The 24,169-nt window shown below is 48.8% G+C and overlaps 1 protein-coding gene across 4 annotated transcripts in view; it reads left to right on the top strand.

Moving 5' to 3' along the window:
* pabpc4 (poly(A) binding protein, cytoplasmic 4 (inducible form)) overlaps positions 1-24,169 on the top strand; it is an 82,538-nt gene that overhangs the window by 40,103 nt on the left and 18,266 nt on the right. For 3 of the 4 annotated variants that reach the window (XM_038797443.1, XM_038797434.1, XM_038797453.1), the window contains 2 exons: positions 15,115-15,387; positions 20,978-21,068. In XM_038797443.1, coding sequence (XP_038653371.1) covers positions 15,115-15,387; positions 20,978-21,068 — 364 coding nt within the window. Of the gene's footprint in view, positions 1-15,114; positions 15,388-20,977; positions 21,069-24,169 lie in introns of those variants that run through there. The other variant, XR_005460688.1, reaches the window with a different exon arrangement.

The raw sequence follows: 24,169 nt of genomic DNA, 5'->3' as shown, positions 1-24,169 counted from the left end.
AGCAGACTTGCCCGCGTTACAGTCGTGCATGTCCCCCCACAACCCTTGCTGCCCCCCCCCCTCCCCTCCCCTCCCCTCCCCTCCCCTCCCCCCCCTCCCTCCCCCCCCCTCCCCCCCCCCCCCCCCGGTTGCTGCTGCCACGACCCCGAACGTCTATCTCTGATCTAAAAAGTCAAGGAAAGGTTGCCACCGCCTGGCGAATCCCTGTACCGACCCTCTCAGGGCAAATTTGATCCTTTCTAGCTGAATATAGCTAGCCATATCGTTAATCCAAGTTTCAACGCTTGGAGGCCTCGCGTCCTTCCATTGAATTAATATCCTTCGTCGAGCCACTAGGGACGCAAAGGCCAGTATTCCGGCCTCCCTAGCCTCCTGTACCCCTGGTTCTACCCCGACCCCAAAGATCGCAAGCCCCCATCCTGGTTTGACCCTGGACCCCACCACCTTCGACACCGTCCTTGCCACCCCCTTCCAGAACCCTTCCAGCACCGGACATGCCCAGAACATATGCACATGGTTCGCTGGGCTTCCCAGACATCTGACACACCTGTCCTCACCCCCAAAGAACCGGCTCATCCTTGTCCCCGTCATGTGAGCTCTATGCAGCACCTTAAATTGAATGAGGCTCAGTCTCGCACACGAGGAGGAAGAGTTGACCTTCTCCAGTGCATCCGCCCACGTCCCGTCTTCTATCTGCTCTCCCAGCTCCCCTTCCCACTTGGCTTTCAGCTCCTCCCCTGATGCTGCTTCCGCCTCCTGCATTATCTTGTAGATGTCTGATATCTTCCCCCCTCCGACCCAGACCCCCGAGAGCACCCTATCACTCGCCCCCTTACTGGGGAGCAGGGGAAACCCCTCCACCTGCCGCCTAGCAAATGCCTTCACTTGTAAATATCTGAACATGTTTCCCGGGGGGAGCTCAAACTTCTCCTCCAGCCCTCCCAGGCTCGCAAACCTCCCCTCTATAAACAGGTCCTTCAGCTGCCGTATGCCCACCCTGTACCAGCTCTGAAATCCCCCGTCGATGTTCCCCGGGATGAATCTATGGTTCCCTCTTATTGGCGCCGCCAACAGACCTCCCATTTCCCCCCTATGTCGCCTCCACTGCCCCCATATCTTGAGGGTGGCCGCCACCACCGGGCTCGTGGTGTACCTCGTGGGGGGGAGCGGCCAAGGTGCCGTTACTAGGGCCCCCAGGCTTGTGTTGCCACAGGACGCCCTCTCCATTCGTTTCCAAGCTGCCCCCTCCCCTTCCATCATCCACTTGCGCACCATTGACACATTTGCCGCCCAGTAGTACCCCGAGAGATTGGGCAGTGCCAGCCCTCCACTGTCCCTACTCCGCTCCAAAAAGACCCTCCTCACCCTTGGGGTGCCATGCGCCCACACGTAGCTCATGATGCTACTCGTCACCTTTTTGAAGAAGGCCCTAGGGAGGAAGATGGGCAAGCACTGAAATAAAAACAAGAACCTTGGGAGGACCGTCATTTTGATTGACTGCACCCTCCCCGCCAGCGACAACGGTACCATGTCCCACCTCTTAAATTCCTCCTCCATCTGTTCCACCAGCCTGGAAAAGTTCAACTTGTGGAGGGTCCCCCAGTTCCTTGCCACCTGCACCCCTAAGTACCTAAAGCTCTTTCCTGCTCGCTTGAAGGGGAGTCTCCCAATACCCTCTCCCTGGTCCCCCGGGTGTATCACAAAAACCTCGCTTTTGCCCAAATTTAGTTTGTACCCCGAAAAGTCCCCAAACTCTGCTAATAGTTCCATTATCTCCGGCATTCCCCCTTCTGGGTCTGCCACGTACAGCAGTAGATCATCCGCATACAGCGATACTCGATGTTCCTCCCCTCCCCTAGTCAGTCCTCTCCACCCCCCTGAACCCCTCAGTGCCATCGCCAACGGTTTCAATCGCCAGTGCGAAAAGTAGGGGGGATAGGGGACATCCCTGCCTGGTCCCTCGGTGGAGCCCGAAATACTCCGACCTCCTCCCGTTTGTCACTACACTCGCCGTCGGGGCCGAGTAGAGCAACTTCACCCACTTAATAAACCCTTCCCCAAACCCAAACCGTTCCAACGTCTCCCACAGGTACTCCCACTCCACCCTATCGAATGCCTTCTCCGCGTCCAGCGCTACCACTATCTCAGCCTCCCCCTCCACTGCCGGCATCATAATTACATTCAGCAGTCTCCGCACGTTCGTGTTGAGCTGCCGCCCCTTCACGAACCCCGTCTGGTCCTCATGGATTACCCCTGGCACACAATCCTCTATTCTAGCTGCCAGGATCTTTGCCAGCAACTTGGCATCCACGTTCAGAAGCGAGATAGGCCTGTAGGACCCGCACTGCACGGGGTCTTTATCCCGCTTCAATATCAGGGAGATCAGAGCCTGCGACATTGTCGGGGGCAGAACCCCCCCCTCTCGCGCCTCATTAAAGGCTCGTACCAGTACCGGTCCCACCAAGTCCACATTTTCTTATAGAATTCCACCGGGAACCCATCTGGCCCCGGCGCCTTCCCCGCTTGCATCTGACCTATTCCCTTGACTAGCTCCTCTAGCCCTATTGGCGCCCCCAGCCCTTCTGCCAGCCCCTCCTGGACCCTTGGGAACCTCAATTTGTTTAGGAAGTCCTCCATTCCCCCTCTCCTCGTCGGCGGCTCAGACCGATACAACTCCTTGTAAAAATCCCTGAAGACCCCGTTCACTTCTTGCCCCTTCTGCACGACCTTCCCGCCCCTCTCCTTCACTCCCCCAATCTCCCTAGCCGCATCTCGTTTGCGAAGCTGGTGTGCCAGCATCCTGCTCGCCTTTTCCCCATACTCATAGACCGCGCCCTGTGCCCTTCTCCACTGCGTCTCTGCCTTCCTGGTGGTCAGCAGGTCGAACTTGACCTGCAGGCTGCGCCGTTCTCCCAGCAGCCCCTCCTCTGGTGCCTCCGCATATCTCCTATCCACTTCCAATAGCTCCCCCACCAGCCTCTCCCTCTCCTGCCTCTCCTTTCTTTCTCTGTGCGCCCTTATGGAGATCAGCTCTCCCCTGATCACTGCCTTCAGGGCCTCCCAGACCATCCCCACCTGCACCTCACCCGTGTCATTCAAGTCCAGATAGCTCTCAATGCTCTTCCGGACCCTTTTACACACCTCGTCGTCCGCTAACAGCCCCACATCCAGCCGCCACAGCGGGCGCTGGTCCCGCGCCTCCCCCATTTCCACATCCACCCAATGCGGTGCATGATCAGAGATCGCAATGGCCGAGTACTCAGCTTCCCGTACCCTCGGGATCAGCCCCCTGCTCAACACGAAGAAATCGATTCTGGAGTACACTCTATGGACGTGGGAGAAAAAGGAGTACTCCCTCGCCCTCGGCCTACCAAACCTCCATGGGTCTACTCCTCCCATCTGCTCCATGTACCCCCTCAGCACTTCTGCCGCTGCCGGCCTCCTATTGGTCCTTGAGCTCGATCTGTCTAGCCCGGGGTCCAGCACTGTGTTAAAGTCCCCCCCCATGATCAAGCCCCCTGCCTCCAGTCCCGGAATGAGGCCCAATAGGCGCCTCATAAAACCCGCGTCATCCCAGTTCGGGGCATATACGTTGACCATCACCACTTTCTCCCCCTGCAGCTTACCCTTCACCATCACATACCTACCCTCCTTATCCGCCACCACCTCCTCCGCCACGAACGACACCCTCTTTCCCACCAGAATCGCCACCCCCCAGTTCTTTGCGTCCAATCCAGAGTGGAACACCTGTCCCACCCACCCCCTTCTCAGGCGAACCTGGTCCACTACCTTCAAATGGGTCTCCTGTAACATTGCTACATCAGCCTTCAGTCCCTTCAGGTGTGAGAATACCCTTGATCTCTTGACCGGCCCATTCAACCCCCTCACGTTCCAAGTGATCAGCCGGGTCGCGGGACGACCCGCCCCCTTCCCCTGCCGATTAGCCATGTCCTGTTCCCTGCTCGCCCCGGGTCGACCCTCCCCTTCTGACCCGCTCCCCATGACGATGTCCCCCTCCCCCCACCTCTCCAGTCCTCCACTTCCCGTTTCTGGTCTTTTCAGCAGCAACCCGGTGTCCCTCCCTAACCCCCCTCCCCCCCCCCCCCCAGGCTAGGACCCCTCCTAGCCGCGATGTACCCTCCATCGTACTCCCGTAAGTCAGCTGGTTCACGCTGACCCGGCTGCTCCTGCCACACTCCGACTCCCCCCGGCTCGGGGGGGGGGGCCTCCCCCCCCTTGCCACTCCTCCCTGGCCCCGCTCCAGCGCGGGAAAGGTCGCCATTGCTAGCCACGCCCCGCACTCCTCCCCTCCCCCCTCCTCTGCCCCGCGCGCGGGAAAACAGAGGAAAGCCCGCGCTTTCGCCCTGCCACACCCCACCCCACCATCTTCAGTTCCACCCCCGTCCCCGTCCATGCCTGTAAAAGAACCCCCCCTAGGAGCCCATATCCCCGATCTGCTCTCCCCCCGTCCCACCTCCCCAACTTAACATTATAAATAACAGATAAATAACAAATAACAATGTACTTAACAGTCGCCCTCTACCAAACAGCATAAATAACCATAAATAACCATGAATAACCACAATAACAATAACTAAGGGAAGTTGGCAAAGGGGGAAAAAACATCAGAAGAAAAACCACAGCAAGAGTTCAAAATCCAAACAAAGAATTCAGCTGAAAGAACCCGAGCGGCTACGGCCGCCAAGTATCCCCTGGGTCTAATTCGAGTCCAGTTTCTCTTCCTGTACAAAGGCCCACGCCTCCTCTGGGGACTCAAAATAGTGGTGTTGGTTCCTGTAGGTGACCCACAAGCGCGCTGGCTGCAGCATTCCGAACCTGATCCTTTTTGCATGTAGCACCGCCTTCGTCCGGTTGTACCGGGCCCGCCGCTTTGCCACCTCCGCACTCCAGTCCTGGTAGACCCTCACCGTCGAATTCTCCCACTTGCTGCTCCTTTCCCTCTTGGCCCACTCCAGCACTCTCTCACGATCGCTGAGTCGCTGGAACCGCACCAGCACCACCCTCGGGGGCTCATTTGCTCTTGGCCTCCTAGCCATGACCCTGTAGGCCTCTTCCAGCTCCAGGGGCGAAGGGACGGCCTCTGCCCCCATCAGGGAGCTCAGCATTTCTGCTACATATCCCGGGAGGTCTGACCCCTCCAGGCCTTCTGCCAGGCCCAAGATCCTCAGGTTCTTCCGCCTCATTCGGGTATCCAGCTCCTCAAAACGGCTCTGCCATTTCAGGTGGAGTGCCTCGTGCACCTCTACCTTTCCCACGAGGACCGTGGCCTCCTCCTCCCTCACAGTCATCTCCTGTTGCAGCTCCCGAATCGACGCCTCTTGGGTCGCCTGGGCTCCCATCAGCCTGGTGGTCGTCGCATTCATTGACTCCAAGAGCTCCATTTTCAGCTCCGTAAAGAAGCGCAGGAGAGCGGCCTGCTGCTCCTCCGCCCATTTCCTCCATTCCTCGGGTGCGCCACCGGCCGCCATTTTGGTCTTCTTCCCCCGCTTTTTTTTGGGAGCTGCTGTTGTTTTCTTTACCACCCCACTCCGGGTACCGACCATAAAGTTGGTCTGGTTCTCTTCAGGGAGCCTTCCCCCACCGGGATTTGTCCTTACAGCGCCGTTGGGGCCCTCCAATCGGCCCGAAAACACCTTTGTAGCAGGAGCAGCCAAACGTGCGACTTAGCTGGTCATAGCCGCAACCGGAAGTCCCCCCGCCGATGATTTTCTGCACAAAACCTTCTTAGCTTTATTTTTTCTGGACATCTCAGTAAAGAAAGAACTCTGCCCCGTAACTTCCATGAGTTTCCAAGGAATAAACAACCCATGGCACCAAGAAAAAAGGCAAAAAGATAAGTTCTTCAATGGGAGCCACCTCATGCGTGTCTACCCTTGCATTGTGTCACCGGACGTCGTTAACTAACGTCAACGATTCTCGGGTCCTGTCCCCTCTCAATCTCTTTGGGTACTGTCCCACTCACCTTCAAATCTGCTATCCTCAGCTTGTATTCAGGAAACCAACTCTTTACTCCTCTGTTCTTGCAAACTATCACCCCATCTCCAACCTCCCTTTCCCCTCCAAAACTCTTGAACTTGCTGTCACCATCCAAATCTGTGAGCATCTTTCCCATTGTTCCCATGTTTGAATTCCACCAATCATCTGCCCTGCCACAGTAAAAAAACTACTCTTGTCAAAGTCACAAATGACAGGGGCGGCACAGCGGCAAAGTGGTTAGCATTGCTGCCTCTTGGTGCTGAGGACCCGGGTCAGGCTTCGATATCGGCCCCGGGCCACTGTCCATGTAGAGTTGCACGTTCTCCCCGTGTCTACATGGGACTCACCCCCACAACCCAAAGCGGTGCAGGGTAGGTGGATTGGCCACACTAAATTTCCCCTGAAAAAAAAGGTCACAAATGACATCCTTCTTGAATATGGCCATGGTACCCTTCTTGTTACTTCTCAACTTTTCTGCAGCCTTTGACATGGTTAACCACATCAACCTCCTCCAACACCTCTCACTGTTGTCCAGCTGGATGGGATTGTTTTCTCCTGGTTCCATTCTTATCTTTATAGTTGTAGCCAGAGTATCATCTGCCCCAGCTTTCTATCCAGCTCCATTACCTCTGGTGACCCCAAGAATCTATTCTTGACCCCCGCCTATTTCTAATCTAAATGCTGTCACTCTTCATCATATCCGAAAACTGTTGTTTTTCAAATGGACATTGATTTTTTTTTTGAAATAATTTTTATTGTAAAATTTTGAATTTATACAACAATAACGCACCATAGTAAAATACCAAAAATAACAGTAATATTAACAAACATAAACATTCGCCCCACCTCCATGAACAACACAGAAGTTACCTATCTTTGAGCCAGGAAATTCAGAAAAGGCTGCTATCATTTATAGAACCCTTGTATTGATCCTCTCAGGGCAAATTTGACCCTTTCCAGTTTTATAAATCCCGCCATGTTACTGATCCAGGTCTCCACACTTGGGGGCCTTGCATCCTTCCACTGTAGCAGAATCCTTCGTCGGGCTACTAGGGACGCAAAGGCCAGGACACCGGCCTCTTTCGCCTCCTGCACTCCCGGCTCTACTGCAACTCCAAAAATCGCGAGTCCTCACCCTGGTTTGACCCTGGATCCAACCACCCTCGACACCGTCCCCACCACCCCCTTCCAGAATTCTTCCAGTGCTGGGCATGCCCAGAACATATGGGCGTGGTTCGCTGGACTCCCCGAACATCTGGTGCACCTGTCCTCACCCCCAAAGAACCTACTCACCCTAGTCCCGGATATGTGGGCCCGGTGCAGCACCTTAAATTGGATAAGACTAAGCCTCGCACATGAGGAGGAAGAGTTGACTCTCTCCAAGGCATCCACCCAAGTCCCGTCCTCTATCTGCTCCCCAAGTTCCTCCTCCCATTTAGCCTTCAGCTCCTCTGCTGACGACTCCTCCACCTCTTGCATTACCGTATAGATGTCAGACACCTTCCCCTCTCCGACCCACACCCCCGAAAGCACTCTGTCCATCGTCCCCCGTGAAGGCAGCAGAGGGAATCCCTCTACCTGTCGCCTAGCAAACGCCTTTACCTGCAAGTATCTGACCATGTTCGCCCAGGCCCGCAAACCTCCCGCCAATAAACAGGTCCCTCAATTTGCTGATGCCCGCCCTTTGCCACCCCTTAAATCCCCCATCCTTGTTCCCCGAGATGAACCGATGGTTGCCACCCAGTGGAGCCTCCATCGAGCCCCCTGTTTCCCCCCGATGCCGTCTCCACTGTCCCCAGATTCTTAGGGTCCCCGACACCACCGAGCTTGTGGTCAACCTCTTAGGGGAGAGCGGCAACGGTGCCGTTACCATGGTACCCAGGCTCGTACCTCTACATGACGCCATCTCCATTCTTTTCCACGCCGTCCCTCCCCCCTCCATCACCCATTTACGCACCATTGACACATTGGCTGCCCAATAGTACCCCAGAAGGTTGGGCAGCGCCAGCCCGCCTCTATCCCTCCCTCGCTCCAGGAACACCCTCTTCACTCTCGGAGTCCCATGTGCCCACACAAAGCTCAAAATACTGCTAGTCACTCTCCTAAAGAAGGCCCTGGGATGAAGATGGGCAGGCACTGAAAGAGGAACAAGAACCTCGGAAGCACCGTCATTTTGACGGACTGCACCCTCCCCGCCAACGATAATGGCAGCATGTCCCACCTCTTGAACTCCTCCATCTGATCTACAAGTCTGGTGAAGTTATGCTTGTGAAGAGTTCCCCAGTCCCTGGCCACCTGCACCCCCAGGTACCTAAAGCTCTTCCCTGCCCGCCTAAGCGGGAGCCTACCAATTCCTTCCTCCTGGTCTCCAGGGTGCACCACAAACACCTCGCTCTTGCCTAAATTTAATTTATAACCTGAAAAGGTCCCAAACTCAGCTAGCAACTGCATCACTCCCGGCATCCTTCCCACCGGGTCCGCCACATACGGTAACAGGTCATCGGCATACAACGACACCCTATGTTCCTCTCCACCTCGCACCAAGCCTCTCCACCTCTCTGAATCCCTCAATGCCATCGCCAGCGGCTCGATTGCCAGTGCAAACAACAAGGGGGACAGGGGGCAACCCTGCCTGGTCCCTCGGTAAAGCCTGAAGTACTCCGACCTCCTCCTATTCGTGGCCACGCACGCCATTGGGGCCTCATATAGCAGCTGTACCCATCTAATGAACCCGTCACCAAATCCAAACCTCCCCAACACCTCCCAAAGGTACCCCCACTCCACTCTATCGAAGGCCTTTTCCGCATCCAGCACCACCACTATCTCTGCCTCCCCCTCAATCGCCGGCATCATGATGACATTCAACAATCTCCGCACATTCGTGTTCAGCTGCCTTCCCTTCACGAAACCTGTCTGGTCCTCGTGCACAACCCCTGGCACACAGTCCTCTATCCTGGTGGCCAGGATTTTTGCCAGGACCTTAGCATCCACGTTGAGGAGAGATATGGGCCTGTATGAACCACACTGCTGGGGGTCCTTGTCCCTCTTTAAAATTACCGAGATCAGCGTCCGCGACATCATCGGGGGCAAAGTCCCCCCTTCCCACGCTTCGTTGAGTGTCCGCACCAGCAAGGGGCCCACTAGGTCCACAAACTTTTTATAAAATTCCACCGGGAACCCATCCGGCCCCGGTGCCTTCCCTGACTGCATCTGCCCGATCCCCTTAACTAGCTCCTCCAGCTCAATCGGCGCACCCAACCCCTCCACCTTCTCCTCCTGCACCTTCGGGAAAGAAAGCCCGTCAAGGAACCTCGCCATTCCCCTCTCCCCCATTGGCTCCGACCGGTACAGTTCCCCGTAAAAGTCCTTGAAGACCTCATTCACCTCTACCCGCTTCCGCACCACATTCCCACTCTTATCTCTCACTCCAGCAATTTCCTTAGCCGCATCCCGCTTGCGGAGCTGATGAGCCAGCATCCTACTCGCCTTTTCACCATGTTCGTACACTGCCCCTTGTGCCTTCCTCCACTGTGCCTCCGCCTTTCTAGTGGTCAGCAAATCAAATTTATCCTGCAGGCTGCGCCTCTCCCCCAACAGTCCCTCCTCTGGTGCCTCTGCATACCTCCTGTCCACCTCTAGCATCTTTCCCACCAGTCTATCCCTCTCACTCCTCTCGCTCCTCTCCCTTTGTGCCCGGATGGATATCAGCTCCCCACGAATCACTGCCTTCAGGGCTTCCCAGGCCATCCCCACCTGAACCTCCCCCGTATCATTCACCTCGAGGTACCCCTCAATACTTGCCCGGACCCTCCTACACACCTCCTCCTCCGCCAACAACCCCACATCCAACCGCCACAACGGACGTTGGTCCCGCACCTCCCCCATCTGCAACTCTATCCAATGCGGAGCGTGGTCGGAGATTGCAATGGCCGAATACTCGGCCTCCTCCACTCTCGGAATCAGTCCCCTACTCACCACGAAGAAATCTATCCGAGAGTAGACCCTATGTACGTGGGAGAAGAAAGAGTACTCGCGTGCCCTCGGCCTCACAAACCTCCATGGATCCACCCCACCCATCTGATCCATAAACCCTCTCAGTGCCTTGGCCGCCGCCGGCCTCCTACCCGTCCTAGAGCTGGACCGATCCAGTGAAGGATCCAACACCGTATTAAAGTCTCCCCCCCCCCCCCCCCCCCCCCCCCCCCAATGATCAGACCTCCCGCCTACAGATCCGGGACCCGTCCCAACATACGCCTCATAAAGCCCGCATCGTCCCAATTTGGGGCATACACACGAGCCAGTACCACCTTCTCTCCTTGTAGCCTGCCCCTAACCATAACATACCTACCCCTCTTATCCCAAATGTACATTGATAACAACTAGCTTTACCTCACCACCACCTCTCAACCACTCCGCTGTCCGTAAATTATCATTTTAAAAATTCATTTACGGGATTTGGCTAGCATTTATTGCCCATCCCTTGTTGCCTGCAGAAAGTGATGGTGAGTTGCCTTCTCGAACCACTACAGTCCTTGAGGTGTGTGTACACCCACTGTGCTGTTAGGGAGGGATGTTGCCCCAGAAACAATGAAGGAACAACGATATATTTCCAAGTCAGGGTGGTGAATGACTTGGAGGGGAACCTCCAGGTGGTGGTGTTCCCAGGTACCTGCTGCTCTTGTCCTTCTAGATGGTTGTATTTGTGAGTTTGGAAGGTGCTTTCTCAGGAACCTTGGTGAGTTACTGCAATGCATCTTGTACACATGGCTGCCACTGTTCGTCGGTGGTGGGGGGGGGTTGAATGTTTGTGGTAAGGGGAGCAATTGAGAGGTCTGCTTTGTCTTGGATGGTGTCGAGCTTGAGTATTGTCCAACATCCAACTCTGTATGAGTAGAAATTCCTTCCAGTTAAATATTGGGAAGACCAAAACTATTGGCCAGATTCTCTTGTCTCCCTTCGGCATGTTACTCGTCAGTTGGCCAGCAGTTGGATCATCAGGTCCCGCCTCTGTCAATGGGATTTCCCGTTGAATCCACTCCACACCACTGGGAAACCTGTGGCAAGGGTGCAATGTCAGCAGAACAGCCAAAAGATCTCACCCTTTGTCTTCAGTCACAGACTCTTGTTCTCTATTTGCCAACTTCATCACTTTCCTTGGCAGCTGTCTGACACTTAACAAGACTTCTAGCAACCTTGGTGCCATATTTAACCCTGAGATGAGTTTCTGATCATGTAACCATGCACCACTTGCTTCCACCTCTAGTAATGCCAGAATTGGCACCTGCCTCAGCTCATCTGCTGCTGAAACCTTCATCCAGGCCTTTGCTACTTGTAGATTTGACTATTCCGATGCATTCCTGGCTGGCCTCCCATATTCCACCCTCTATAAACATAAGGTCATCCAAAACCTGACTACCGCAACCTAACTTGCACTACATTCCATTTATCAATTGCACCTGTTCTTCCTGACCTATATTGGCTCCTGGCTAAGCAATCCCTCTATTTTAAAATTCTTATTTTGTTTTCAAATCCATCCATAGTTTCACCCTACCCACCTGTAACCTCCTCCAGCCCTTTTAAACATTCTGGAAGGTATAATGCTTGGAGATATCTTCACTCCTTTAATTCTACAGTATCCCTGATTGTAATCACTCCACTGTTGGCAGTTGGCTGCTGAGGTCTAGGCCTTTGCCACCCACGCCGGCGGCCCTATGCCACCCACGCCGGCGGCCCTATGCCACCCACACCGGCGGCCCTTTGCCACCCACACCGGCGGCCCTTTGCCACCCACGCAGGCGGCCCTTTGCCACCCATGCCAGTGGCCCTTTGCCACCCACACCGGCGGCCCTTTGCCACCCACGCCGGCGGCCCTTTGCCACCCACGCCGGCGGCCCTTTGCCACCCACGCCGGCGGCCCTTTGCCACCCACGCCGGCGGCCCGTTGCCACCCACGCCGTCGGCCCTTTGCCACCCACGCCGTCGGCCCTTTGCCACCCACGCCGGCGGCCCTTTGTCACCCACACCGGCGGCCCTTTGCCACCCACGCTGGCGGCCCTTTGGGACCCGCGCAATGTTTGCTTACCTTTTAATACAAACAGTGAGCCAGCTTGGTCCTCGAATCCAGTTCAAAGGAACAGAGGGTGACGTGCAAATCAGGTGCAGACTTCAGCCAGTTCCTTTGTACCGTCTTCATCTTTATGAAAACGTAAAGTCCAACCTCGTACATATAGGTCATCGTGAAGGGCAATAGCAATAGAATATATGTTTTACTCTACACTGGATACTCCTGTGAGATGCTGCAACAGAATGTTGACAGCCTCGTGGGCCTTTGACATGTTTTTATTGCGTTATTGCAGTAATGCTGCAGCAGCATAGTCTTTTAATTTGAAGTCAGCTCTAGTTAAGAATTAACCCTGCGGTCTCAACTTGGAAACAAATTTTTCACATGCCACTTCTCTTTCAAATTCTGAAACTTTTTTATTTGCTAGTACTTCCCTGCATATAACACACATGGGCTTTGTCTCCTTATGTGCATTGTCACAATTGACAAAACCATACCTCAAGAAATCATCTTTATACTTCTTTGTTCTGAGTTAAGTTTCTTTTTTCAGGGCTGTTAACCAGAGGCCCTGGAACTCTAACACTGCCACTGCTATTGTCTTACCCTGGTCTCTCCTGAGCAGTTCTCTCCAGCAGATTCTGTTGTGCGATCCTGTCCAATAGGTAAACTGCTTATTTGAGTCTCTGGCCGTCTCTTACTTTTAAGAAAACCATTGATCTTCACAGGTCACTGGCCTTGCTTGCCAGCAGCTGTAAAATCAAAGCAACTGTCCTCCCTGTTCTGGCACCAAAAGCACATACCTGTACGGCGCTTCACTTCAATTCTACATGCAGGGTAGGTGACATGCTCTCTACTGCAGCTTCTGGCCGGAAGACTGCACACAGCCATTGTATCTTCATTTAAAAGGCAACAGTGGCTGCAATTCCCAATGTTCGGTGCTTCTCCCATGATCTGGACCACTGCGGGATTGGCGGGACCGATTGCTCCACAACCCTCCTGACACCAGCCCGTGACCCACCCCAGGTCGCAAACCTGACTTTGAAAAACCCTGCTGTAACATGCCTTGGCAGAATTTAAGACCTTTAAAGGTGCAAGTTGTTCTGTTCTAGTATTTGAAGTAAGGACACCAGCCATCTCCTAAACCATTTTTGTGAGACTCTGAATGCTTCCTTTAGCACAAAGATTGATATAAAAGACAGAAAAAACATAAAGGATTCAATTAACAACCTCATTCCTGTTCTGATCGAGTTAATCGTTACATTCTAAATGATTTGCAATACAAATAACAACTGTAACTTGAATTGGTCACTATAACCGATATGGAGGCTAGCATATACGCCCTGGCCTTGTGCGTTAAGCTGTTTAGAATCAAGTGACGGTATTTAGAATTAAGTGACAGTATTTAGAATCAAGTGACATTGTTTCCTCCAGGGAGTGTGCTGTTGAATTTCCCCTTTTCGTTTCAATAAATTAGAAATCATTTAACTCACAAAAACCTACGCTTTAGGTATTGCTGTAAAGCCCTTGAAAAGTTGCTTCTATTTGAATGAAGTGTAACTGGGTTTTGAACAGCATTAAAACTAAACAGCCTCGCTGGTCCTGAAAGCAATTTTACATTTGTTGAATTTTCCCAGTAGGGTAATATATTCCACATTTTTTTAGAATAACCTTCTTAAGTTTACATTTTAGCAACTACTTTAATTCGTGTGTATGTCCCAAACATTTTGAAATATTTGTAAAATGCAATTAAAAGTGAAGTGAGTCAGACGTTCTAATTTCTGATTTGCTGTGGTAAGAATACATCAATGTCATTGGCTCCTTACCCTGCCTGAGAACATCACTGTTGCTGGATGCCTGGAGATTCCTTTGACTTGGCATCAGATTCAAACAGACATTGAGAGGGGAAATTGCTAGATTTTTGTGGTCAAGTGTTCAGTGGCAATCACTGTTGCTTTGCTGCTGACTGTGAAATCTTATAATGAATAGGCAGCATTTATTGCCATCCTTAATTGCCTTTAAACTGAGTGGCTTGATGGACCTTCAAAGAGCTTTGCTGTGGATCTGGAGTCACATGTAGACCAGACCAGGTAAGGATGGAAGATTTCCTTCCCTAAAGGACATAGTGAACCACATGGGTTTTTATGACAATGGTTTCATGGTCATCTTTAGACTCTTTAATTGCAGTTTTTAAAATTATATTCAAATTGTGCCATCTGCCGTGGTGGGGTTTGAACCCGGTCCCCAGAGTTTATCCTGGGTTCTGGATTACTGGTTCAGTGACAATACCACTACACCATCGCTCCCTAACATATTCAACCATTAGCAACAGCACGAGACCCTTAAATGGTCAATTATGGGTCTCAATTGGCGTGCAGACTTAATTGGGGGAGTTGGGAAGGTGGCAGGGTCTCCACCCTGCACTTCCCCAGCCCCGCTATATAGTTCCTTATCTCCCAGCCCGCTCACGAGAAGGGCATTAATTTCACCTTTAGCTTATAGAATAATATATGTGGTGACTGGTGGAAAAGATGGAACATATCATGGGAATAGCATAAATGTTACTGCTTTTCATACTAGTTGATTAATACAATGGCAAGCCAGTCTTTATAAATGGAATGAAAGAATATTTAAAACTTTTGCTCTAATATTCCAAAATCATTACACCCTACAGAAATGTGAAATTATATATTGGATTTGTAGATTTAAATAACTGAGAAATGAAAATATATGAATATCTAAAGTTTTTTATCCTTCAAGTCTCAATACATCTCCTTAACCCACCTAACTTGGATTGTATGTATATAGGTGATTTGGTCCCAAACCTATGTCAGCTCTAAGAATAGGCCCCAAGAATAGTGTGCAATGGGCCTTTGGTATAGTTAAGATAATAATTTGGCTTGTGGCTTACCCTGACTTGGTTCCTGCCCACACTGTGTAGCTAAGATTAGAGACTCTAAATGTTGGGAACTGCAATTGCAAATCTATGTTCTATCACAGTATCTTTTTCTTTATAAATTTTAATTACTAAAACGACTTTTATTTTGCTGCTTTAAAAGGTTATGCTGGAAGATGGCCGAAGTAAAGGTTTTGGTTTTGTCTGCTTCTCCTCTCCTGAAGAAGCCACAAAAGCTGTGACAGAAATGAACGGACGTATTGTTGGTTCCAAGCCATTATACGTAGCACTTGCCCAAAGAAAAGAAGAACGCAAGGCACATTTAACTAATCAGTATATGCAACGAATTGCAGGGATGCGGGCCATGCCAGCCAATACAATCATCAACCAATTTCAGCCAGCTGCAGGAGGCTACTTTATGCCAGCTGTGCCTCAGGTGAGTTCTTGATAGGATTTTTTGTTGTCCTAGCACTCCAGATCAGGCAACTTGCAGACAGTACATTTGGGAAATCTGGTAGAAATTAGCTCTGCCCTAATCGCACTGGTTTTTGTCCCATCTATATATTCTGGGCATGGTCTCAATGAAAGCAGGCAGGGGCCTCAGTAGTATATGTAAAAGGAGGCGGGGAATTAAAGCCACATCATTTACCTCTCCATGTACATGCTGGTGTGAGTCTCACCATGGCCATTGATACCTGATTTTGGGTGGGGAGGAAGAGGGGAGGCCATGGATGGACATGCAGATTTTAAATGTAAGTAGCCTTTCTTGTAATTTACGTTTGTGTTTTTTTTCTAATCAGCTGAGACTTGGGCTTTCCTGAACCTTGTACAAGTTGCATATATTATTGTCCCGCCTATACCATTATTGACCAGCGGTCTGGTGAGATGGTTTCATATCATTTTGTATGAGAATGTTTTGTAGTCAACTTGAAAGGAGCAGAGCTTGAACTGGTTGCTCATACATCATCATACTGTTCTTGCAGATCTGTTGTGACTAGAGAGATACTCGGGTATATTTCCCACCAGGAGTTGCTTAATAGTGATTGGATACAGAAGCCACATGAATTCTTTCTTTGTAAAAACACTCACTTTTCCATTTCTTGGCTTTTCTTTCCAGTTTCAAAATCACAGAATTGATATGCACAGAAGAAGGCCATTTGGCCCATCGTGTCTGCACTGACTCTCTGAATGAGCAACTCGCCTGTTCCATTCTCCCACCTCCTTGTAATCCTGCACATTCTTCATTTTCAGATAACAGTCTAATCCTCTTTTGAATGCTTCAATTGAACCTGCTGCCACTGAAGCCTCAGGCAGTGTATTCTAGACCACTTGCTGCGTTACAAATTTTATTTTCATATCACTGTTGCTTCTTTTACTAATTATTTTAAATCTCTGCCCACTGGTTCCCGATCGTTTCACGTGTGGGAACGTTTCTCTGTATATATTATATCCAGACTCCTCATGATTTTGAATACCTCTCTCCTCTCAGCCTTTTCTCTAAGGAAGACAGTCCTAGCTTTTCTGGTGTATTTTCATAACTGAAATTCTAGATCCAGGGAACCATTCTCACAAATCTTTACTGCATTCTCTCCAATGCCTTTACATCCTTCGTAAAGTGCGGCGTGCAGAACTAGACGCAGTACTTCAGCTGAGGCCGAACTACTTACTTATGCAAGTTTAACACTGCCTCCTTGGTCTTGCACTCTTGCCCCCATTTGAGGATAGTTGAAATCTCCTAGAATTATTATTGTGTTTTTTTTTCTCTCACTCCATAGATTTTGCTTTATAGTTTTCCTCCATTTCTCTTCTACTAGTGGATGATCAGAATACTCCTATTCATGAGAAATGCGGTCTTTAGCCTTATTTGTGTAGCAAAGGATTGAGATGAGGGAAAGATTAATCAGCTGACATTATACACATTAAGATATTGTACAAGAGGAAACCGTTTACCTGAGACTATGATAGTCTCTCATTATGGAAAAACACATCTAACTAGTACCTGTCATAGCAATAGGAAAGCATAGATGTTTCTGTACACAACTATACAGTTACGTAGCTTTGTTCCTTTATAGTTCTTTATGTATTGGAGCACCTAGTTTTTATAACCAGTTCTGATTGTCAATTCAGACCCTGGAGGAGCTGTTGTGCCAGAGCAATGCCGAGTAAATCCAGATGGGTCTCTTCTAAATTGAGGCTTGTCTCTGCAACTTAGTAATAAAATATCAAGCTATTTTTATCAAATCATTTTACGATGTTTCTTTTTCTCCTCTTTTCTTGGAGGCTGTGACTCATGTGATATAGTCAAGAGTGCAGGCAGTCTTCCAGTACCTTCACCAAGTTTTTTTTGCGCTGTTCAATCATTAGGAATCATACCCCTGTTTTTCAATAAGAATCTTTTGAAAGCTCCTAAGTTTGGAAATTCTAGGTAATTTTCTTCATCTCTGTCCTTGCAGTGGCTTAATATCCACAATCCTGCTGAAGACCATGCATCAAGCCAAAGATTTTCCCAAGTCTGTAAAGCCTTGTAACACCATTCAGTGTAATGACTCACTGGGCCACCAGGGAACTTGTGTTTCAAACTGCCCACTATGTGTTATCTGTCTATTGTCTTAATTCATAGTAGCCATAAAGTCAGAGTATTAAACACAGCCATGGCATTGAATATTTTTGGATTTCATATAGAAATAATTTAAATGTAGTTAACGCTATATCACATCCTCCGGTAGTCCCCAAAATACATTGCACCAAATGTTTTTTCTTATTTGAAGTATACTCATTATGTACATATCTTGCACATATGTCATAAGTTTAACATAGTACAGTGTTCCAATATATTTCAAAGGAACATTAGAGAAATTAGAACGCTTGGTCAAAAGGAGATATGTGAAGGAACACCTTTGGGGAGAGAGATGGAAATCTTGTTGCTATATTTATCTGGTTATAAATACAGCGGTTAATATGGTCGCCTCACTTAATCCTAATTATGTTTGCTCTAGAGTCGCCAGGTATCTTTCGATACCGCCACAAGGTTCAAACCCGAATACTGATCAAAGAACCAATGCACCAGTTAGTTAGTTCAAAGTCAGTACTATTTATTTACGCACACAGTAATATCTACTCATGCGCAAAACACTACAAACTAAACTCTCTAACGCTAACGCCTATACTTAACTTCGGGTGCCCACTCAGGTTTAGCACAGGGCTAAATTGCTGGCTTTGAAAGCAGAGACCAAGGCAGGCCAGCAGCACGGTTCAATTCCCGTACCAGCCTCCCCGAACAGGCGCTGGAATGTGGCGACTAGGGGCTTTTCACAGTAACTTCATTTGAAGCCTACTTGTGACCATAAGCAATTTTCATTTCATTTCAACAATGGCTGTTGTTTGGATCTGAGGCTGTTGGGTTCGAAGAGGTGACCGGAGAACAGCTAAGGTCGTCCGTCTGATGGCGAGCGTTGACTTTGGACTTACTAGGGCAGCACGGTGGCGCAGTGGGTTAGCACTACGGCCTCACGGCGCTGAGGTCCCAGGTTCGATCCCGGCTCTGGGTCACTGTCCGTGTGGAGTTTGTACATTCTCCCCGTGCTTGCGTGGGTTTTGCCCCCACAACCCCAAAATGTGCAAGCTAGGTGGATTGGCCACTCTAAATTGCCCCTTAATTGGAAAAATGATTGGGTACACAAAAAAATTTTTTTTAAATAAAAATTTAAAAATAAAAAAAGACTTTGAACTTACTTGCTTCTGGTGCAGCTGGTGGACGGGTCTCTCCGCTTCGAGAGCCGAGTCCAAGAGAGCGATTCTCTCACCGGGGGGGGGGGGGCTTCTTATACCCGAAGGGGCTTCGCGCGCTTTTGGGCAGGTCTTGAACTTGGTCCCAATTAATTGGGCTGTATCTTGATCACTCCTATTAATCTTAACCAATAAAGGGGTGGGTGCCCTGATGGCTGGGCGTGTCTCTGGTGGCCGTTGGCCTTGCTTTGTTTGTGTCTTTCTGGCGCCGGGATGTCTGCTATAGTATCGGTTACTCGAGTGTCATTCCTTTGTTCCCAGAGATGGGCTGTCAATATGTTAATTGACCTACAGTTTCAGTCTCGTCTGGGAGTTGCCTTCTTAATACGCATACAGGCTCTGTGCCTGCTTGCTTTCCTAACATTGTCCATATTTCCTTACAGTCATTACGATCATCCATTTTGTATTCTGGAAGTGGCCATCCCAGATGGCTACAAGCTTTAGCTTTTCTCTCAGAAAATGAATAGACTGTTGACTTAGTTTTATAAAGATAGAAACTCAATTATTTATATAGCTAGCCTAGGGCAGCACGGTGGCCTAGTGGTTAGCACAACCGCCTCACGGCGCTGAGGTCCCAGGTTCGATCCCGGCTCTGGGTCACTGTCCGTGTGGAGTTTGCACGTTCTCCCCGTGTCTGCGTGGGTTTCGCCCCCACAACCCAAAAATGTGCAGAGTAGGTGGATTGGCCACGCTAAATTGCCCCTTAATTGGAAAAAACAATTGGCTAATCTAAATTTTAAAAAAAAAAAAAAATTTATATAGCTAGCCTGATAGGACGTGATTGTAGGCCAGCTAATGAAGAACAGGTTTGTTTCAATCAATCTAAATTAAGTCTTCCTACACTACATGGACTGGAGAGGTTCAAGAAAGCAGCTTGGGGATGGGCAATGAATGCTGGCCTAGCTAGCAAAGCCCATATGGGCAAAGCCCATGGACAGCACGGTAGCATTGTGGATAGCACAATCGCTTCACAGCTCCAGCGTCCCAGGTTCGATTCCGGTTTGGGTCACTGTCTGTGCGGAGTCTGCACATCCTCCCCGTGTGTGCGTGGGTTTTCTCCGGGTGCTCCGGTTTCCTCCCACAGTCCAAAGATGTGCAGGTTAGGTGGATTGGCCATGAGAAATTTCCCTTAGTGTCCAAAATTGCCCTTAGTGTTGAGTGAGTTTACTGGGTTATGGGGGATAGGGTGGAGGTGTTAATCTTGGGTAGGGTGCTGTTTCCAGGAGCCGGTGCAGACTCGATGGGCCAAATGGCGGCCTCCTGCACTGTAAACTCTATGAAATCCCTTGAATGAATTTTTAAAAATCTTGGAATTGCTTGATAAAAGTCATTCCTATCATTACATTACTTGCTTTATCATCTTGATCATAATGAATGTTTTACATCTAAATGCCTCTGCTGCTAGTAACCTATATTTGGTTAAACTCTTTCCCCCCCCCCCCACCCAAGAATTATCAATATGTACAGAATAAATGCAGAACTGGTTTGAACACGTAGCTTGTATTGCAATTTCCCATCTGGACTACAGTTTGAATGTTCCATGTTTTATACCATCTATGGAGAAGTTTTTGCCTATTAGTATAATTTCAATGTTCTGCTTTTGGTACTGCATCAGTCAAGTTACACTGGACCTAACAGGCAGTGGGTAAATTGACACATAATTAGCAGGAAGAAAGTAATATAAGCAAGTTAGAACATAGAACAGTACAGCACAGAACAGGCCCTTCGGCCCTCAATGTTGTGCCGAGCCATGATCACCCTACTCAAACCCACGTATCCACCCTATACCCATAACCCAACAACCCCCCCCCCCTTAACCTTACTTTTATTAGGACACTACGGGCAATTTAGCATGGCAAATCCACCTAACCCGCACATCTTTGGACTGTGGGAGGAAACCGGAGCACCCGGAGGAAACCCACGCACACAGGGGGAGGACGTGCAGACTCCACACAGACAGTGACCCAGCCGGGAATCGAACCTGGGACCCTGGAGCTGTGAAGCATTTATGCTAACCACCATGCTACCCTGCTGCCCCTAAAGTTCCCGGAACAAATTGAAAGAATGCGCTGATGAAGGGCAGCTGCTGAAATCATCCATTCATTTCTATCCACTTTAATTACTGTGTATGATTAACACAACTCTAGGATTTAATTTCAATTAAAAGTAATTATGAAAAGAAAATGATCAAGAAGAAATGTATTGCTGAAAGGATAAAATGGGTTCTTTGTCTTTTCCAGGCCCAAAGCAGAGCTACCTATTATGCACCAAATCAGATGGCTCAGATGAGACCTAGTCCACGCTGGCAACAGCAACAAACCAGGCCCCAAGGTAAGCATTACAACATAGGCATTTGTCATGTTTGCTAGCTTGAAATTAATGAGCATAAGAAGTAAGAGCAGGAGTAGGCCATTCAGTTGATCCTGCTTTGCCATTCAATGTGATCATGGCTGATCTTCCAATTCAACATAATTTTCCTGCACTATCTCTGTATCCTTTAATGTTTTTAATATGTAGAAATCTATCGGTTTCTGTCTTGAACATATTCCACGACTGAGACTCTACAGCCTCTGGGGCAGAGAATTCCAAAGATTCACCACCACCCTCTGAGTGAAGAAATGCCTCCTCATCTTAGTCCTAAATGGCCTGCCCCTTATTCTGAGAATGTGTCCCCTGATTTGAGACCCCAATCCCCAGCAAAGGGAAATATCCTTCATGCATTTACCCTTTGACCCCTGTAAGAATTTTGTATGTTTGTATTCTAAATTCCAGAGAATAAAGACCCAGTCTATTGATCTTTCATCATTAGACAATCCTTCATTCCTAGGAGTTAATTTATTAAACCATTTTTGCACTCCCCCTATGGCAAGTATATATTTCAAAACTACAAAGAATACTCAAGGTACAACTCACCAAAACGCAATATCTTTACATTTTTACTCCTATACTCAAACCCTCTTGTAACAATTGGCCACATACCATTTACCTTAATTGCTTGCTGTACCTGCATGTTAGCTTTCAGTGACTTGTGAACAAGGACACCCAAATCCCATTGAAGTTCCGAGCCTCTACCATTTAAGAAATACTTGGTATTTTTGGTTTTCCTGGATAACCTCACATTTCTGCACATTGTGTAGGTGGCAAGGCAGCACAGTGGTTAGCACTGTTGCTTCACAGCGCCAGGGACCCGGGTTCAATTCCCAGCTTGGGTCACTGTCTGTGCGGAGTCTGCAGGTTCTCCCCGTGTCCGAGTGGGTTTCCTCCGGGTGCTCCGGATTCCTCCCACAAGTCCCGAAAGACATGCTGTTAGGTGAATTGGACAATCTGAATTCTCCCTCGGTGTACCCAAACAAGCGTCGGATTATGGCGACTAGGGGCTTTTCACAGTAACTTCATTGCAGTATTAATGTAAGCCTACTTGTGACACTAATAAAGATTATTATTATGTTCAGTCTGCCAGATTTTTGCCCCTTCGCTTAGCGCTTAGCCTCTCAAAATCCCCTTGAAGTGTCTTTGCATCTTACTCAAAAACTCACAGTTTCACCTAGTTTTGTGCCATCTGCAAACTTGGAAATATTACATTTAATCCCCACACCCAAATTATTGACATAGATTATGACTAGCTGGGACCCACACTGATCTTTGCTCGTCACAGCCTGCTAATCTGGCATGTTTATTCATAGAATCATAGAATGTACAGTGCACAAGGAGGCCACTCAGCCCATCGAGCCTGCACTGGCTCTTGGAAAGAGCACCCTATTTAAGCCCATGCCTCCACCCTATCCCTGCAACCCAGTATCCCCAACTAACCTTTTGGGTGCTAAGAGACAATTTAGCATGCCCAGTCCACCTAACCTGCACATCTTTGGACTGTGGGAGGAAACCAGAGGACCCACAAGAAATCCACGCAGACACGGGGAGAAAGTGCAAACTCCACAGTCACCTGAGGCCTGAATTGAACCTGAGACCTTGGAGCTGTGAGGCAACAGTGCTAACCACTGTACCACCATGCCGCCCTACTCTTGTTTTCTGACCGTTAATCAGTTCTCAATCAATGCCAGTATATTGCCTCCAATCCCACATACTCTTAATTTTATTTACTAACATCTTGCATGGCACCTTATCAAAAGCTTTCTGAAAATCTAATTATACCACGTCCATTGGCGCACCCCTATCTATTCTGCTAGTTATGTCCTCAAAATACTCCAAACAGGTTTGTTAAATATGATTTATTTTTCGTAAATCCATATTGACTCTGCTTAATCCTACTATTATTTTCTGAGCGTCCTTTTATCACATCCTTTATTAATAGATTGTAGCATTTTCTCTACTACTGATGTCATGCTAATAGATCTGTAGCTCCTTGTAATGGGGTTACATTTGCCACCTTCCAATCTGCAAAAGCCATTCCAGAATTTATAACATTTTGAAAGATGGTCACCAATGCATCTACCATCACTTACAGCCATCTTTTTCAACACTCTGGGAGGTCGGCACAGTGGCCTGAAGGCGCCGAGGACCCGGAATCGACCCTGGCCCCGGGTCACTGTGTGGGAGTTTGTACATTTCCCCCGTGCCTGCGTGGGTCTCACCCCACAACCAAAAGATGTGCAGGGGAGGTGGATTGGCCACACTAAATTGCCCCTTAATTGAAAATTGTTTTTTAAAAAATTTCAACACTCTGGGATGGAGATCATCAGGTCCTGGGGATTTATCTACTTTAGGTCCAATTAATTTCTCTAGTGCTTTTTAAAAAACTAAAATTAATATCTTAAAGTTCCTCAGTCACTCTCGACCTTTGGCTCTCCATTATTTGGGGGAGGTTTTTGAGTATTTTCCACCGTGGTGACAGACACAAAGTATTTATTTAGTTTCTCTACCATTTTCTTATTCCCCATTATAACTGACTCCGCTTGTTAATAGACCCACATTTGTTTTTAAATACCTACAGAAGCTTTTCAGTACTCTTTTATGTTTCTCACTAGTTTACTCTCATATTCATAATGAAGAATATTGTGTATGAAGAAGCTATTAGATATTATAATTCCATAAAATTGCAGGAACTGTGGAGAATGTTTCTCAATGTTGGATTTTCCTCCCTAGCTTTTTCAGTGCACTTTGTCACAACTGCTAACTCGTAATAAACACTTTTTTAATGTCAAGGTAGAGATTTCCTCAATAGTTTAGTGAGTGAAAGGTAGCCCTTGATGTTGTGGATCAGGGAAGACCCAGCTTGATCCCTCACTTAAGTTAGTCTTTGCCTTTCATTCTGTTGTGAGATTTCTAAGTTGCACATTTTAAGGTGGAAAGCTGGTGGAGTCAGCATAAAATGTTAATAGAAAAATGGGAACTGGTAACCTCAACTAATGTGGTAAGAGACATTAACTTGTGTTAAAAGATACCAGCTTGCCCTATGAACTTGGACACAAGAG

Source organism: Scyliorhinus canicula, chromosome 1, assembly GCF_902713615.1.
Source record: "Scyliorhinus canicula chromosome 1, sScyCan1.1, whole genome shotgun sequence".
NCBI lineage: Eukaryota > Metazoa > Chordata > Chondrichthyes > Carcharhiniformes > Scyliorhinidae > Scyliorhinus > Scyliorhinus canicula.
Note: the sequence above shows the minus strand (reverse complement) of the source record. Positions and strands in the feature narration are given on the sequence as shown.